The 19193-nt window shown below is 38.6% G+C and overlaps 1 protein-coding gene across 3 annotated transcripts in view; it reads left to right on the top strand.

Annotated features, from left to right (window-relative positions):
• The window catches only part of Rip11 (Rab11 interacting protein), a 302722-nt gene that overhangs the window by 211111 nt on the left and 72418 nt on the right, over positions 1-19193 (top strand). For all 3 annotated transcript variants that reach the window (XR_010859090.2, XR_010859089.2, XM_067139175.2), the window contains 2 exons: positions 2848-3020; positions 13354-13520. Coding sequence is in view for 1 of the 3 variants with exons in the window: in XM_067139175.2 (XP_066995276.1) it covers positions 2848-3020; positions 13354-13520 (340 nt within the window). In the remaining 2 variants the exon portion in view is untranslated. The remainder of the gene's footprint in view (positions 1-2847; positions 3021-13353; positions 13521-19193) is intronic.

Raw genomic sequence — 19193 nt, 5'->3', positions numbered from 1 at the left:
CTAAAAAAATAATTTATTGCAATTGATTCAAAAATGAACATTACTGAAGATACTTTCATTTGTGAGAGATGTGAAATGTATGAAAAACCGTCCATCGGCGGGATTCGATCCAGCGATCCTGTGCCAGCTCTTACCGCTGCACCACGAGCTCGTTGTCTTTTTCGCAAACATAACTTGCACATCATTGCACTTCAACTTTTCATTAATTAATTCCTCGGAAATAGCTGAGAATTGCACAGTGGCATATGCTGGGATTAAGACATGGGCTACCACTAGACTTAGGATACCTCTTTTCGATGGTTGGTTTAGGGAACGTCAAGCCTTCAGGATTTTGAGCTGCAGCCAGTAGCCAATGGAGAAGCCTGCTGTATTGTCAAGGCTGCTTTACAAGCTACTGCCCTGGCCTCTGCTACTACCAATGCTCAACCCCTGATCAGTGGAGATGGTAGCCTATTTTTTAGCAAATGAAAGTCCGGCTTTGTGGCTAAATGGATAGAACGTTTGCCTTTGGTCCGATGGCCCAGGTTCAATTTCCAGATTCAACACCCTCATACTGTTAATTCCCCTGGCTTGGGGACTGGGTGTTTATGATGTCTTCACCATTCATTTTATTCCAATTAGGTCAACACCAAGCCTATATAAATCCCATGCCCCATTATTATTATTATTATTATTATTATTATTATTATTATTATTATTATTATTATTATTATTATTATTATTATTTTACAGCAGTCGTACCCATCGTTCACTGGTTAATTAGCTTCCTCGGGAGATCAGTGGTGGTGTCCGACCCATGATCACGGGTATAGACGAGAAATGTGTTTTTCCACCAATCAGTGCTTAATTTATTGTAAATAGATTACACTAGTACCGGTTTCGGCCCTTAACGGCCATCATCAGCTAGTACATGATTAGTTTCCAGCCATTAGACAAAATCACAAGTTGTTATAATGTTAGACTTCCGGATGTCTAATGGGGGATGGACATGCAATATACAGTAGCATGAAGTTAAAATATCTGTGGTCAAAGGTAAAAAGTTACAATAAGTTAGAACATGAGTATACAGAACACATTAAAACATCTGGGCCACAATATAAAACACTTAAAAAGTTTCAACACATTAAAATTTGGTATGTATAGGTTAGACACTTGTTAAAATTTAAGTTCATGTTGCTTAGATTTCATTCTTCTATCTTCTGTGTGGTTCCTTTGCTTCTATGTCATGTTGGTTTAGCTGTGTGAGGTAATCTTCGAGAATGTTCTGAGGCTGATATGTGTCATATTGGTATGGATCTTTGTCATGAAAATTTTTTTTGAGTTATGTAATTCAACTGTGATGTACTCCAGTAAATTTTTAATATAATAAACTGCAGGTCTTGAGTTTGAATTTAGAAGCTGTTGGTGGTGACACCTCTCTCGTCTGTGTTCGTTTGTGGTTGTAGTTATTGTTGTTGTGGAGGACTTGTACCAATATGTCTGAATAATACCATGATCACGGGTTCGATTCCAACCAATAAAAGAAAACACTAAACCTGAAAGATGGCCTTTCATTTTAGCAGATCTACCAATAAAAATAAAACTATATTGCTCCTCTAACAGCAGCCCTGCAGTCTCTTCCTATAAGGATGTAGATGTAAACAGGAGTGAGGAATTTCCACACTCTTATTTATATCATTACATCAGAAGAATGAGGTGAGGAAGGATATACGATGAGTAATGCATGGTTGATAGTTAGCAGTAGCGATCTGACAGACACCTATCATCCCGGTCCCCGCTCCTGTCCGATATACAGCAGCAAGCCGCGTGTGGCGAGTCGAGGGGAGAGGGACGAGAGCCTGGGCTTCAATATCAGCCTCCGATGCCTTGCTCTCAGAAATATCTGCGACCTTTTTTCTCACTGCTTTCAAGTTTTGTAAATGGAACAATGTTTCAGATGCTTACATTATAATGTGCTTTAGACTTCCGTCATTCTCAATTGAGATTTGGGCTTCACTGATAGCCTTGGTAGCCCTCATTATACGCCAATGGAATTGCACCTTACTACTACTTGCGCCTGTTACAGTCCTACACGTGTACCAAAGATGGATCGAATCAGTCACCCATGCGCCATAGCCTCCCCTTGTTAGTATATTTTATTGGATATATTTTGGCTTGAATGTAGGAAGGATTCTTCAGTCTACGTGTAAAATACTGTCATAGTATATTCCAGGGAATATGAGTATATGCCTAGAATAGTCACTGTCTTTTTCAGAAATCATTCTCAAATATTCAAGCAATGCTTCTCTCTAGTATTCAAAAATCAGAGCTAGCAATAAATGACTGTAAGATGAAAGGAGCTGTCAGCTTGCATTCAGGAGATAGTGGGTTCGAACCCCACTGTCGGCAGCCCTAAATGTGTTTTTCCATGGTTTCCCATTTTCACACCAGGCAAATGCTGGGGATTTACGTTAATCAAAGCCATGGTTGCTTCCTTCCTACTTCTAGCCTTTTCCTATCCTGTCATTGCCTTAAGACCTATCTGTCAGTGTGATGTAAGGCAAATTGTAAGAAAAAAAAGATTGTCTAAAGAGGAGAATCACACTTTTCACACTTTTGAAGTAAGTCTGCAATAATAGGTTTTATTTGATTGTTTCAATTCTGATTCATGTATAAGAAGTAGTAGTAGTAGTTAGTGGGACGTAAAGCAAATAACATTATTATTATTATTATTATTATTATTATTATTATTATTATTATTATTATTATTATTATTATTATCTTGCTTCTGTGTTGCCCATTGTTAGGGTAGTAAGGAAGAAATAATTGGAAAATATTTTACTTAATGATTTGTTTCCTTTGCTGTAGACACCAAGTTATTGGAAGCCACAGTGGAGCACAAAGCCCCTGTGGAACATAAGGCTCCTCGAGTTGAAGAAAGGATTATAATTGGAGGAGAAAATGAAGGTGCAGCCATTCAACATGTAAACAGTAGACTATCTTCTGAAATTCTCCAGAAGTTTGATGGAAAATCAAGGGAGGTAAGTGCCTGTTACATCGGTAATAAGGATGATTTCCCCAAATGGATATACAGGGTGGCCAAGAAGTTCCTTTAGGTGTTATAGCATAGGACAGTTAGACATGAAAACACTGCTATGAATAAAACAGGATTTTTCTGATTTCAGCATTTATTTTGAATAAACAATGTCTGGTTTACAAAGGAAATTTAATATGTCCTGCTGTTCATTACATACACATCTCCGTCATTAGATGGAGTAATAATAGTCGTACATGATTCAACTCATTTGAGCCATCTTCACTTAAAAAATGTTAGTTTTTTTTACATAAATGATGCTTAAAAATATGTTAAAACGTAATGAAGAAAAGAATGAAAACAAATGAGACAAGACGGAATTAAAACAATAAGTGATTATAGCAAGGTTGTGGACCTCTTAGTCTAAAATGTGCAGTGTGTTACAATTAAAAAAACGAGGACAAATTCATTGTGCTAAAATTTAAAATGACAGTCTGTCTTCGTTGAGTTACCATCACAAATAGTTAAGAGGGCAGCTAAAACTTGAGAATCTATGTTTGAGAAGAAAACAAGTGCCAAAACAATGTATGTGACACATAGTGGAAACCGCCAATGAAGTTCAAATTTATTAAAATAATTGCCCTCTCGAACGGCCTGACCTTCCCAAATTTAGCAGTCCCGTTCTCGCTGATCGTCTCTAATGTTGGCTCAGCTGTGTTTGCCTTATTCTTAAATAGTCAAGAGGGCAGCGAAAAAATTGAGAAACTATGTTGAGATGAAAACAAATGCCAGGTAAAATGTGTGTGACACGTAGTGGAAACCGCCAATGAAGTTAAAATCTGTAATGGAAAGAAGGGAAAAAAAGAAAAAAAGGAAAAAGAGGTGACTTGGCCATGCAGTTAGGGGCGCGTGGCTGTGAGCTTGCATCCGGGAGATAGCGGGTTCGAATCCCACTGTCTGCAGCCCTGAAGATGGTTTTCTGTCGTTTCCCACTTTCACACCAAACAAATGCTGGGGCTGTACCTTAATTAAGGCCACGGCCGCTTCCTTCCACCTCCTAGACCTTTCCTACCTTATCGTCGCCATAAGACTTATCTGTGTCGGTGCGACGTAAAGCCACTAGCAAAAAATGAGGTTATATGAGAAACATGAGATAAGTAAAAAATACATACATACATACATACATTATCATTATAGACTGTTATGCCTTTCAGCGTTCAGTCTGCAAGCCTCTGAGAATTTACTAAACGTCGCCACAATCCTCGATTTGCAACTAGTGTTGTGGCCTCATCTAGTTCTATACCTCTTATCTTTAAATCGTTAGAAACCGAGTCTAACCATCGTCGTCTTGGTCTCCCTTTACTTCTCTTACCCTCCATAGCAGAGTCCATTATTCTCCTAGGGCCCGGTTGTATAAAGACATCTGACTGGAGATCAATTAAGAACTTAGTTCTGAAAATGAACTGAGATTACGACTTCATCGCGTTGTATAAAATGAACTCGGTTTACACATGTGTAGTTCAAATGTAATCGGAATTCAAAAAATTGGACGTGGCAACACCACAAAACAAATGAAATACGAAATAGCTCGGCCGGTTGGATAATACTTAAATAGTGGGATTGACCTGGCCGTGACTGTCAACAAATGAAATACGAAATTGACGTGACTGTCGAAGAAGGAGAAGAAGATAATATTGTAATCTCGTGAAGTAAACATGGAAGGAACTTCACACAGAAAGAAAATGGCGATCTGGTGGATATTGTACTACCAAGGTACAAACATATAATAGAAAATAAAAGAACCTATATGGTGATATCAGAGTTGAAAGAGAAAGCCGTTGACTTGTCAATGTTAAAGAGCTCTCCAACAACTATTTGAAAACTTACTGTAGCATAAAACGTAAGAGTTGTTAGGAACATACACATGGGTGACAGGGGATAATTTATTTGACTAGGTTTTTGTAGTGTGTCCCTTAACTTTAGTTCGAGTCGTTCCACAACATCTTTCGATAAACAAAATCTTATTTTGAACATTTCACACAATTCAATAATCGGATTCCGTCTGTGCCGAAAGACGCGAGGAGCTCGTTGTAAAATCAACTCTTCTTCATCAGACGAAAAGTCGGAATAATCTGACATCCCTGCTAAAGAAAATATATATGCTTTATTTTGTAAACTTGAAACATAATAGAAAACTAAGTAACAACATGTTGGTATAGCAGTAGGCTATTGTTTGTATGATATTCACATAACCTCACTTCTGAAAAAATCGAGCGATCTTGAGCAATATTATTTAACTACTAGCATTCAATATATTTATAACGCACCTCGATATTATTAAGGTACGGTATTCTTACGCAGATACGGTGCACGGAAACACTTCTCAAGTCTTCAGGTCTAGTTCAATGTTTAATATGAATGATAATGATCTAAGTTCAAGGAGATTAATCGACGAATATTCGGCAGTCAAATCTGAACTTACATCAACACAAGATGATCTTAGATTAGCGTTTATACAACGGAAAATCGAAGTTCAACTTGACTGGCAGCCATTTTTCCTCTAAATTCAGATCAAAAGTTTTATACAACCGGGCCTAGGTAACCTATCCTCCTCCATTCGCCTCACATGACCCACCACCGAAGCCGGTTTATGCGTACAGCTTCATCCATCGAGTTCATTCCTAAATTAGCCTTTATCTCCTCATTCCGAGTACCCTCCTGCCATTGTTCCCACCTGTTTGTATCCGCAATCATTCTTGCTACTTTCATGTCTGTTACTTCTAACTTCTGAATAAGATATCCTGAGTCCACCCAGCTTTCGCTCCCACGAAGCAAAGTTGGTCTGAAAACAGACCGATGTAAAGATAGTTTCGTCTGGGAGCTGACTTCCTTCTTACAGAATACTGCTGATCGCAACTGCGAGCTCATTGCATTAGCTTTACTACACCTAGATTCAATCTCACTTACTATATTACCATCCTGGGAGAACACAAACCTAAATACTTGAAATTATCGACCTGTTCTAGCTTTGTATCACCAATTCGACATTCAGTTCTGTTGAATTTCTTACCTACTGGCATCAATTTAGTCTTCGAGAGGCTAATTTTCATACCATACTCATTGCACCTATTTTCAAGTTCCAAGATATTAGACGGCAGGCTTTCGGCACAGTCTGCCATTAAGACCAAGTCGTCAGCATAGGCCAGACTGCTTACTACATTTCCACCTAACTGAATCCCTCCCTGCCATTTTATACCTTTCAGCAGATGATCCATGTAAGCTACGAACAGCAAAGGTGAAAGATTACAGCCTTTTCTAACCCCTGTAAGTACCCTGAACCAAGAACTCATTCTACCATCAATTCTCACTGAAGCCCAATTGTCAACATAAATGCCTTTGATTGATTTTAATAATCTACCTTTAATTCCATAGTCCCCCAGTATAGTGAACATCTTTTCCCTCGGTATCCTGTCATATGCTTTCTCTAGATCTACGAAACATAAACACAACTGCCTATTCCTCTCGTAGTATTTTTCAATTACCTGGCGCATACTGAAAATCTGATCCTGACAGCCTCTCTGTGGTCTGAAACCACACTGGTTTTCATCCAACTTCCTCTCAATGACTGATCGCACTCTCCCTTCCAAGATGCCAGTGAATACTTTGCCTGGTATACTAATCAATGAGATACCTCGATAGTTGTTGCAATCCTTCCTGTTCCCTTGCTTATAGATAGGTGCAATTACTGCTTTTGTCCAATCTGAAGGTACCTTACCAACACTCCACGCTAATTTTACTACTCTATGAAGCCATTTCATCTCTGCCTTCCCACTATACTTCACCATTTCAGGTCTAATTTCATCTATTCCTGCTCCCTTATGACAATGGAGTTTATTTACCATCCTTTCCACTTCCTCAAGCATAATTTCACCAACATCATTTTCCTCCTCCCCATGAGCTTGGCTGTTTGCAACACCACCAGGATGATTTCCTTTTACATTGAGAAGATGTTCAAAATATTCCCTCCACCTCTCCAGTGATTCCCCGGGATCTATTATGAGTTCACCTGAATTACTCAAAACACTGTTCATTTCCTTTTTCCCCTCCCTTCCTAAGATTCTTTATTACTGTCCAGAAAGGTTTCCCTGCTGCTTGACCTAGCCTTTCCAGGTTATTACCGAAATCTTCCCATGACTTTTTGGATTCAGCAACTATTTCTTTCGCTCTGTTTCTTTCATCTACGTACAAATCGATGTCTGCCTCGGCCCTTGTTTGGAGCCATTTCTTATAAGCCTTCTTTTTACGTTTACAGGCTGCTCTCACTTCATCATTCCACCAAGATGTTCGCCTTTTCCCTTCTTTACACACAGTTGTTCCTAGGCATTCCCTTACTGTTTCTACTACAGCATCCCTGTAAGCCACCCATTCACTTTCTATATCCTGAACCTGCTTACTGTCTATTGTTCGAAACTTCTCACTAATCATATCCATATACAAAAAAAACCAAACCCCATGGCACTACAGCCCTTGAAGGGCCTTGGCCTTCCAAGCGACCGCTGCTCAGCCCGAAGACCTGCAGATTACGAGGTGTCGTCTGGTCAGCACGACGAATCCTCTCGGCCGTTATTCTTGGATTTCTAGACCGGGGCCGCTATCTCACCGTCAGATAGCTCCTCAATTCTAATCACGTAGGCTGAGTGGACCTCGAACCAGCCCTCAGGTTCAGGTAAAAATCCCTGACCTGGCCGGAAATCGAACCCGGGGCCTCCGGGTAAGAGGCAGACACGCTACCCCTACACCACGGGGCCGGCCATATCCATATACTCTCTGTCTAATTTCCTCGTCCTGGAGATTTTCTACCCTTATTCGTTTGCAGACAGATTTCACTTTCTCTACCCTAGGCCAGGAGATACTTAGTTCACTACAGATCAGATAGTGGTCTGTATCATCGAAAAATCCGCGAAAAACTCGTACATTCCTAACAGATTTCCTGAATTCAAAGTCTGCTAAGATATAGTCTATTATGGATCTGGTACCCCTAGCCTCCCATGTATAGCAGTGAATAGCCTTATGCTTGAAGAATGTATTCATAACAGCTAAACCCATACTAGCACAGAAGTCCAGCAAACGCTTCCCATTCCTATTAGCTTCCATATCTTCCCTACATTTACCAATCACCCTTTCGTATCCTTCAGTTCTATTCCCAACTCTTGCATTGAAGTCGCCCATTAACACTATTCTATCCTTGCTGTTGACCCTGACCATGATGTCACTCAATGCTTCATAAAACTTGTCAACTTCATCCTCATCTGCACCCTCACATGGTGAATACACGGACACAATTCTTGTCCTAATTCCTCCAACTGACAAATCTACCCACATCATTCGCTCAGTTACGTGCCTAACAGAAACTATGTTGCCTGCAATGGTATTCCTGATAAAGAGCCCTACCCCAGACTCTACCCTTCCCTTTCTAACACCTGTCAAGTATACTTTATAATCTCCTCTCTCTTCCTCATCTCCCCTTACCTGAATATCACTTACTCCTAGCACATCCAGATGCATCCTCTTTGCTGACTCAGCCAGTTATACCTTCTTTCTTCCTTAAGCCCCATTAATATTGATAGCTCCCCATCAAATTCCATTTCGTTCACCAAGTTGTTTCCAAGGAGTCCCTCGCCTGTCAAATGGGAGTGGAACTCCATTACTCCCATAGGTCCGAGGCTTGCTTAAAATGTTCTGAGCTCAGTAAATTCATGAAGCAGGATGCTACCTACTGGCACATAGTCCAAGTGAGGATCTCTCCTCTAACGGGTTATGGACCACCGGTGAATTCTATAGTCCTAGCCTCCTGAGCACAAGGAGGGCCATGACTCAGAATATGTCCGAGATGCCCACTCCCATTCCATAGCAACTGGTATCCCGACTCTCAGGACCACTTACTAGGCCACTCAGCCTTTGCCCATTGTTCACGAACTAGGACATGACGACAGTAACCCACAAACAAAGTTTGAAGAAAACATGAAATTTATTAAATACTTGTCCTCGAAAGGCCTGACCTTCTTAAATTTAACGGTCCCGTTCTCGCTGATCATGTCTTGTTGGCTCAGCTGTGTTTGCAAGGATGGGAGGGAATAGGGGATAGGGTGGTGCAGAGCTGGTGGGGAGAGGGGGGACAGATTGGTGTTAAGTTGGAGAGGTGGAGGCGGGGTTTGTTTTTATTATAGAAGTGCTGACAAATGTATGGAATGAATGTTTCAAGTAGAATGGTTTTTTTCCATTGAAATTATAAGAGGGGTTCATAAACTGATCTATATCGTTGTGAATGCTCTCGAGAATGTTGAGCAAGGTGCCTTTTTGCTCATAATGTAAGATCGTAAGCTCTATATCTATTCTTGTGTATTCGTGACTGGATTCTTTATGATGCTCACTCATAGCTGAAAAACAATTATATTTTGAGATTGCAATAAAGGTTGGCTTACTTGCCTGCCTGGATGGCATTTCCATTATAAGATATTAGAATCATTCTGTATTGACGGTTTTCACTTCACAAAGGAAATTTAATATGTCCTATTCAGTACGTACACATCTGCATCATTAGATGGAGTAATAATAGTCATACATGATTCAACTCATTTGAGCCATCTTCAATGAAAAAGTTAGTTTTTACGTAATTAATGCTAAAAAAGTGTTAAAACATGAGGAAAATAATGAATACAAATGAGACACGACGGAATTAAACAATAAGTGATTATGGCGAGGTTGTAGACCTCATAGTCTAAAACGTGCAGTGTGTTACAATTAGAAAACTAGGCTGAACTCACTGTGATAAAATTTAAAATGACAGTCTGTCTTCGTCTGTCATCACAAATAGTTAAGAGGGCAGCAAACAATCTTTCCAAATTCACTGAATTAAGTATACGCTACAGCTACAGCGTAATTTGAGAGAGCGGCAGAAATGTCTCATCACTAGCTTTAAAATGTATTTAAACTCCACCTGGAGTAATTGGTAACATTTTCCTTCGTCATTACTCCAAAGTTTGAACTGTTTAGGCTCCAAACATATTTCTAACGCCCTCAACCACTACAGGGCGCCGTTTAACAAGATTCGGTGCAGCAGTTTGTGTTCTTATAGAACTAGTAATATGCAACTTGTTACCACATTTTTGGGCAAGGATATTCAAAAAAGATCTTAAAAAAACTACAATTAAGAACAATCAGGATCCTGATTTATTATCTTTCAGGTTTGAGATTAAGGCTGAAGATGCCCTTAAATAAAGGGCAAAACATGTCCCTATAATTTTCTTCATAAGATTTAATTCTTAATTAAAATCACTCTTCATGTATTGTAGGTGGAATAAAATAAACATTAATATTTCTTTGACTTTAATTTACAATTCAATATGGACCAAAATATGAGAATTATAATGTGTAAGCTAGAGCCTTACCGAAAATCCATAACGAAGATATCCCTATCTGACCCATCATTAACTTAAGAACAGCCCTACTTATGAAATTTCTCATTTTATCTGTAGTTTTCTTTAAAAAACATTACACATTCACTAAAAAAACTTCTGTCAAGTTTTGCAATATTGCTAAAAAATGTAAAATTACAACCGCATCATACGTTACTCTTTTGATATCTCTAACATGTACTCTGGCGTCCCCGTAACAAGCACTGTCAAGTTAATAAGGAAAATCTCATCAACCACAGTAAATTCAGCAGACAAGAAATTGAAGAATTTCTTCTTGGAATTTGGAGGGGGTTTTTTTAATGCCATTTACCAGCCATTTATTTGGATAATTTAGAAAAGACTAGAATCATTAACAACATTAAAGGGATTAACTTTTGGGTGAGAGATGTTTATATTTTTGTAGAATTGACCAACAGGTTCTAATAGTTCTTGCATTTGAAGCAACTTAATTCTTTAAATCCATTCATTAAGTTTACATTAGAGCCTGGATCTTACTGTTACATGAAATGTGAACATTCTATCTTCTAATATTTTCATGAAACTGACCCACACATCGAAATACCATCAGACAGGATTCCCTTCATCCAGGAGCTCATAACAAAGCTACTTTTTTTTTTCAGTCTGGTGTAAAGAGTCTGTAACATTCCCCTTTCTTAAACTTGCACTATGATTATTTAATCTTTATTAATTCAGACTGCATTGTGAACTTCAACAGTAATTTTTTGTAGCTTAGAAAAAGGCTTGTTGTATAGAGCTTCAGCCGGTAGCTCAAGGCCCTGAGGTAGACAAGGTTGTCTCCTTGGTCTTTGTATTGTTGGTAGTTACATACCTGGCTTAAGTTCATTTGGTAACTTTTCTTAATAGGGTGTCTTATTCACACATGGCCGGCTAGTAACTGCTGAATCAGAAATCCATTGTCGTGTTGGTCTTTCGTTATGTTCTCTAAATTGTTTATTGTCACGAGGTCTAAGGCAGATGTTCTACAGGACAGTAGATCCAAAAATCAAGCGCTCATTGCAGCAACATAAGACAACAGGCTTTACAGACACTGAACATTCCTCCATCAGTAGTGCAAGAACAACTAGCTACAGTAAACAGTGAAGAAGCATTAACTCTCATGCCTGAAAGGCAGGCACTGTTGAGGACCACAAACAGATACCAGAATGTAAACAGGTCACTGCTTCCAAGAAGTCTTGAACAGAGTTGGAGATTATTCCTCGTACACTGTAACATTGAATGGCCAGCAAATTCTGTTATTTGACTCTGGGCATGGAGAACATGACAGAATTCTGATACAGTATTTATGACAGACGAAGCATTGCAACTCCTTTCTCAAAACTCTGTAATAATAGCAGATGGGGCATTTGAGACTATTTCAACCATATTTTTTCAGCTGTACACTCTCCACAGCCTTGTCCAAGAATGTGTTTCCTGTGGTGTATTGCCTATGCAAAAGGAAAGCGGAGGAATCATACTACACAATAATGGGGGAAATAGAAAAACCTTTGCAGGGTATTGGGATATCCCTTACAACCACAGATGACCCTCACAGACTTTGAGCTTGCTCTGATGAATGCCGTGAGGGCAGCTTCTCCGAACACTGCAATTTAGGGTTGTCTTTTTCACTGGACACACATCAATTTGGAAAGGAGTTTTGAATTAAGGTCTGTGGGGGACTTATAATTAGATAAAAACACAAACCTCTATTAATACACCTTTCATTAGCTGTATATTCTTTTGACCTACTGACTGTGGATCCCTGACAATCATTAGGCACTGGTCAAACCCGCTGGAAGAGGGGGTGCTGTGTCCTGCGTGGTGGTGGTGGTGGTGTTAAACTCCAAGGGAGAGTACTTGCGTTCAGCAGCATGATGGAGTGTTGACCATGTTTGTAAACACTGTCTAGAAACAATTGAGGGAGCATGAGGTGGGAGTCATAGCTGCCCACTGACCCTGGACAGCTGAAAATCGCGCCACATTTCTTCCGCTTTTCTTCTTTCCGGCCATACGTAACCTAACTTCCAAATTTCTTAGGGATTTAAAACAAATAAATGCTATATTTCTATAGTGAAATAAACTGTCCTAACACATTGACAGGTCACTTTCACTTCACTAAATCACTGCATGCACACAAGTCCGTATGTGTACTATACACGTTCAAAGTGAAAACGTCCTGGAATAATGAACCGCGAACTACGTCACCGTGAGCATGGCTAATGGTAATGGCTAGATGGTTAGAACAGTGACAATTCTCTCCTGGAAACATAAGATTCAATCATTCTATCACTGAAATAATTAGGTGAGGGACCAATGCTAAGAGGGGCTTTAGTTGAAATGATGCATGCTGTGTACACATTGTTATTAATAACAATAGTTAGAATTATCATCATGCTGGAATCATAATTTTGGAATAATTGTAATATTGGTTTTCAGTCCCACTTACCGTACTACTTCTACAGTTTTAGAAGACGTGAAGGTGACTGAATTTTATCCTGTAGAAGTTCTTTTATTTGTTGAAATCTACCACATGAAGCTAATGTATTTAAGCATCTTCAGCCAGGCTGAGCCAGGATGGGATTTGGAGTCAAAAGGTCAACGCTCTGTCTAAGCCACTTAACCTGGCTCATGATTTTAGGTGGCCCACATATTCATTTCGTCTTGTACGATGCACGTATCATTTTAGCCTTAAGTAATGGAAAATAATTATAACAATAATTCTTGTGTAAAAGTAGGATTAAAGACTTCTGTTACATTTTTATGATGATAACATGTTATATTTTCTGTTGTGAGAAGGAAACTTTTCACTAATGTAAATTTTCTTTTAATCTCAGGAGTGGAAATGATCATCTCTCTTTCATTTTCTAGGACTTGATAGAGATGGTGTGTCATTTGCAAGGTACCTTAGAAGGTCAAAACAAGAAAGTCCGAGATTTGGAGGATTATTTGGACAATCTTTTGCTGAGAGTTATGGAAACAACCCCACGAATTTTGCAAAATCCATATGTGAGCTGTAAGACTCAGGCTGGTCTTAGGTATGTATTGCTAACATTAGAATTGCTTTTTAGGATATTGTTTACAGAGTTTTTGACATCGTCCTTCCCATTCCTTCTCTCTCTCTCTCTCTCATTCACTTAGGTTGCAATGGGCATCTTACAGTACCTAACAAAAGTTTAAGGCCACAAGCAAAAATCAGTTAATGAACTCCTAGTCCTACATTTATTGTATGAATTGGTCTGCAAAATATTTTATGGTTTATTTGAGTTGATATGCACATATGGAAAACAACAGTTGAAATATCGAATGAAGTTAAAGAATGGAAAATTCTAAGTTCCCATGGAGGGAATTAGATATTTTTCACCAATAGAGCATGTCAAAAACAGATCAGATGTAAGGCTCTTCAGGCGTGTGCTCTATTAACCAGCATTTCGTCTTAGGTCTGACACTAGACGCATCAGAGTGGGATGTGTCAGACCCTACCCATAGATGTTGGGGTGTAAGCAGGTGAACTTATCAGAAGCCCATTATAAGAGGCACAGTCTAATTCCCTCCATGGTAACTTAGAATTTTCCATTCGGAATTGCTAGGCGGGCAATAATTCCATTGTGGAGATTTATCTCCCGTATGCAGTTATCAGACTGTGCCTCTTATAATGGGCTTCTGATAAGTTCACCTGCATACACCCCAGCGTCAGTGGGTAGGGTCTGACACATCCCACTCTGATGAGTCTAGTGCCAGACCTAAGACGAAATGCTGGTTAATAGAGTAAACGCCTGAAAAGCCTTACATCTGATCTGAAGTTAAAGAGTTATAATTTTTCACCTATTTTGAAAACCTATAAAGATATCCCCACTTTTGAGTGGGGGTATACAGAAGGTATATGGCTACTTTAATTTTTTTCTAAATAACTGTCCAATAGAGTGTATATTGGTATAAAAGATTAAAGTATCATAGGATAGTTTTTCTGGGGTTGTTCCTTTTGAAATTTCGCACTTAAATAATAAAAATTTACACCGTATTTAGAAATGCGTGAAAAATCTTTGGAATGAGCTACTGACAGACTTGCACTCCTTACATAGTACAGGCTTCGCTCTACAGATTGCAGTGGTCGATATATGTTACACATCGAAAATTATCACTGGCTGGTGTCTTATCTTTGAAGTCGTGAAAAATTCAGAGAAAACAACCGTGTGATATTTTCATTTTTGGGCTTTTACGGCAATATATACTAAGAATGTCGTATGGTGTTATCTACATTTAATTGAACCTTAAGCAAGACAGACACACTCTGCGCCAATGTTCAACTTCCAATTCTCTACCTGAAGATGCACTTGAAGTATCTGGATTTCGCATTCAACCGGCATTTTATACTTTTGATGTGCAATTTTGGAGAATTCACTAACAAGGGCATATTTTAAGCATCATTGTAAAAAAGAAATCCTAGTTGGTGGATAGTGATTTTTTTTTTGTGTGTGTGTGTTGAAAGAGACTGATTCTTGGATAACTGCTCACTTGTTCTTTAATGCACTGATTCTTTCAATAACATTTACAGTTCTTTACCATGAATTACAAAGCGTAAGTCATGTTGTAGTTACAGAATAACATTTGAATTATCTTTGTCACTTAATTAGCTTCATATTTATTGCCAAGTGTTTTGAAGCTGAGATTATCTACTTGTGGAGTAACGTTAATTGTGTTAGTTGCTTATTATGCCTTAATATCGTGTTATCGGTAATCATGAGTAAATCTACAAAAAAATATCACCAGGTGTTTAGGGAAACCTACGGTATTCTATGGGTTTCCCATATATATATATTGAAATCTAGAAAAGGAGACAAATTTGTGTTTTGTACAATGTGCTCTTGTGATACTAACATTGCACATGGCAGCAAAAACCACCTGACTAATCATCTAAAGTGTGTTGAACATCTTGGTAATTTGAAATCTAAGGGAGAAACTCAAAAAAAAAAAAAAAAAAAAAAAAAAAAAGTTTTCTTGCCAAAGCTGGAGATTATGTTTACGATGTAATCAAGCCTGAGTGTTTGTTTACTTTTTTTTTTTTTTTTTTATTGGAATGCAACATTCCATTGAGTGCAGCTGATCATGCAGGAGCTTTGTTCAGAAAGATGTTTCCTATGTGGAAAATTTAAAAAAAATATATATGGCTGCGGTCACACAAAAACAATGTGTGTCCTGAACGAAATGACATGTATCGCAACGCAGGACATTGTGACTTTATTACAGAATAGCCCATTTTCTTTCTCGACAGATGGAAGCAATGGTACAGATTCCAAGTTGTATCCCATAGTGGTTACTTTTTATTACGCTGCTCGCGAAAGTATATGTACTGTTCCACTGGTACAAGCATTGGAAGGAGATCTGACAGGGCGTAACTTATACGAAAGCTGCTATTGTCGCCGTTGGAATTAAATAAAAGTGCCAATTGTTCCTGTTATATCGGACAGAGAAATGAGTTCTAGAAGTTTTGAAAGAAGCTCATCAGGATATTTTTGGCATTGGTTGCAGCTGTCATCTAATTAACTTAGCTGCTGAAAACAGCTGCTGCAACTTTCACAGTTAGAATTGATGAAACTCTCGTTGATATTTTCTTTTACTTTGAGAAGAGTGAGAAAGGAAAAGAATGTCTTCAGAAATGTCAAAGTATGCATGGAAAAGAAACAAGAAATTGTTGAAGCATTTTTGCAAAAGAACTTCCCGTGGGTGGGGGACGCAGATGAAGAATACACCCACAGTATCTCCTGCCTATCGTAAGAGACGACTAAAAGAGGCGACCAAGGGATGATGACATTAGAACCATGAGATTACTTGTGATTCGTACCATTATGTGCAGAACACCATGGGTCGACGTTACTTGCGACCAGTACCACATTGCGAGGGTCTACGTTATATAGCAGCAGTATCATTCTGTGCGGAACATTATGGGTCTGAATGTTACTTGTGAAAGAGATCATCATGTGTATTCCATTGGTCCGTTCCACTGATTTCAGTATGGTCTGCATTACCTATGAGTAGTACCACTTTATGAACAATGCCATGGGTCTACGTTGCCTGCGGTTAGTACTACTATGTGAGAAACATCACGGGTTAGGGCTCAAGCCCGTGATTAGTACCACTATTCAAGTAAAACCACTAGTCTGCATTACTCTAGAGTAGTATTATTATGTGAGGAACACCATGGGATTGTATTGCATGTGGGCATTACCATAATGTGTGATGCACTGTGGGTCTGCATTGCCTATGATTAGTACCCCTGTGTGAGGGACCCCATGAGTATACGTGGCCTGTGATTAGTTCCACCGAGTGAGGAACACCACAGGAATACTGGTGCCCATGATTAGTACACCTAGGTGAGGAGCACCATGGATCTGCATTGCTTGTGGGTGGTGCCCTTATGTGCGAAACACCATGGGTTCTTTCTACCTGCAAGTGGTGCCATTGTGTGTGACATACCCTGGGTTTACATTACCTGTCATTTCTACCACCATGCGAGAAACACCATGAGTCCAAGTTACCTGTGATTAGTACCATTATGAGGGGCCGGTGATCTGGATTTTGGACCCCTTTAGTTAATAAGCATCATCCCAGTAATTAAGACATTGTGAATTGTATCCACTGATAGTTTTTGTCTCACGATCATTGAGTTACAAATTGACTTAATTGCTCAGAAAAGTCACAACTCCATATGGCATCACTGGGCTGGAAAGGACAGATTATTAGATCAGTGAGATGCACTTCTTCGAATTTTTTTATTTTTTGCCATTTTTTGCCATTTGTTTTTTAATTCTTAAAGCAAGACACAGTAGATCTGATGACAAACAAATGAAGAGAGTTTGTGATTCCTCACCTTCTGCCTAAAGTCTGGCATGTTCTTCCAAACATGACTTGCCTATTCTCAGAAATGTGATTCCCACTACATATCATGAAGAAAAGCTGTTCATATTTGACCTAAACAAGGCATTTTGTACTTTTTACATGTGACTATCCCATCATTTGATAAGATCAGTGCAGTCCTTCAGAGCGCTTCCCCGCATATCCATGTACTTATATATAGACAAGAAAAGGTTCCACCTTATCAGTACAGTTTTATTATTGTAAGAATTAGCTACCAGGACCGGTTTCAACTTTTAAACAGTCATCAGCTGTACATGAATACCTTTACATTTGTGTCAAGCATTAGTTAGTATGCCCTTTTCTAAATGGAGATGCCATAGGGAAGCATCATGTCTGAGTGTCCAAATTGGGCATGTTGAATGTAAAATGGTTATATATTATAATTCAGGTACTTAGGTATAGAGCTAAGTCTTTCAGGATTAGAATTTGTTTATAAAACCTAACTTAATCTTAAATCTAAATTACAAATACATTAAACACATTAAAATACACAGTACATGTTAAAATTCTTCAAAATAATGAATATAAAACATTTCATAGAAATGAATGTATGCGTCTTGCGTGTATCTATGTTCTTGTTTGAGCCCAATGTTGTAAATAGTTTTAGTGCTTGCGTTCGTAGGCAATGCTGTACCTCTCTTAGGAAGTCTTATTGTATGTTTAAATGTCTTCACTTGTGTTTGTGGTGAAAAGCTTCTATTGTTAATAAAATCCAGTTATATAGATGGAGGTAAGTATGTGCAGCTGTGAGTGGAATATTAACTTTAAGTATTGGAGGAATTTGTGGTCTTGGTTGTACGTAAGTATTTCTTGATGCAGATTTCCTCGTCTATAACTGTATGCTGACATATATTATCTGTGGAAGATGAAAATAAAGTATGAGTAGAGTTAAAAGCTGAAAGAACGCCTGTATGTGCATGTGTTAATGTGAATGTGTACTTACTATTGCTGTCGTGGTTGGGATGCGTTGGATTTGAGAGTTTGGCGTGTACTGTATCGCATTCTCTTTAGGTTTGTGTCTGCTGCTGCGAGGGGAATGGGTAGAGGGGTAGGGAGAGTTGCTGTTGTGGGGGTAGGGGCGGAGTTGGGCGTGTCGTTTGACGGTACTATGGCACGTGTTATGTTTTGTTTTTTGATTGCTCTGAGATAGTCATTTTTTAAAGCGGGGATGGCTTTTTTGAAAATGGTATTGCTTTTTTCTGTGATTTCATTTATATTGTAATTGGGATTGGCGTATTGGTCCAACAATATGTAAAACTCTTCTGTTATATTGAGCAAGGGGCCTTTAGGATTTATATTTAATATTTTCATGTCATTTGTGATGTTCGTGAAGCTGTGTTTATATTCTTGGATGTGCTGGCCTATTGAGGAAAAAGGATTATGTTTTACGGCATTTAAGTGTTCATTATATCGGATTGTGAAGTTTCTACCGGTACACCCAACATAGTTGGTTTCACAATTGTTACATCTGATACAATATACTCCTGATTGATTGTACTTGTTGTTACTGGTGATTATCTTGGTATTGTGTAAGATGTTAGTGATATTGTGCGTGGTCTTGAATGCTATTTTTAAGTTATGTTTTTTGAAGATGTTTGTTAAGGGATAAATGTGTGCATTGTTGAAAGTAAATAATACGTAATCCTTTTTAGGTTTGTCTATTTTTGTCAATCTGGTTTTTGGTTGAGATTTGATTTTATGAATAATTGTATTGACCATTTCTCTCTTGTATCCATTATTTTTAGCTATTTCGTGGATTAGTCGTATTTCCTCTTTTAAGTCCTCTTCTGTTAACG

This window comes from Anabrus simplex, chromosome 2, assembly GCF_040414725.1.
Source record: "Anabrus simplex isolate iqAnaSimp1 chromosome 2, ASM4041472v1, whole genome shotgun sequence".
Lineage (NCBI taxonomy): Eukaryota > Metazoa > Arthropoda > Insecta > Orthoptera > Tettigoniidae > Anabrus > Anabrus simplex.
The sequence above is the reverse complement of the archived record's forward strand: the minus strand, read 5'-3'. Positions and strand labels throughout refer to the sequence as shown.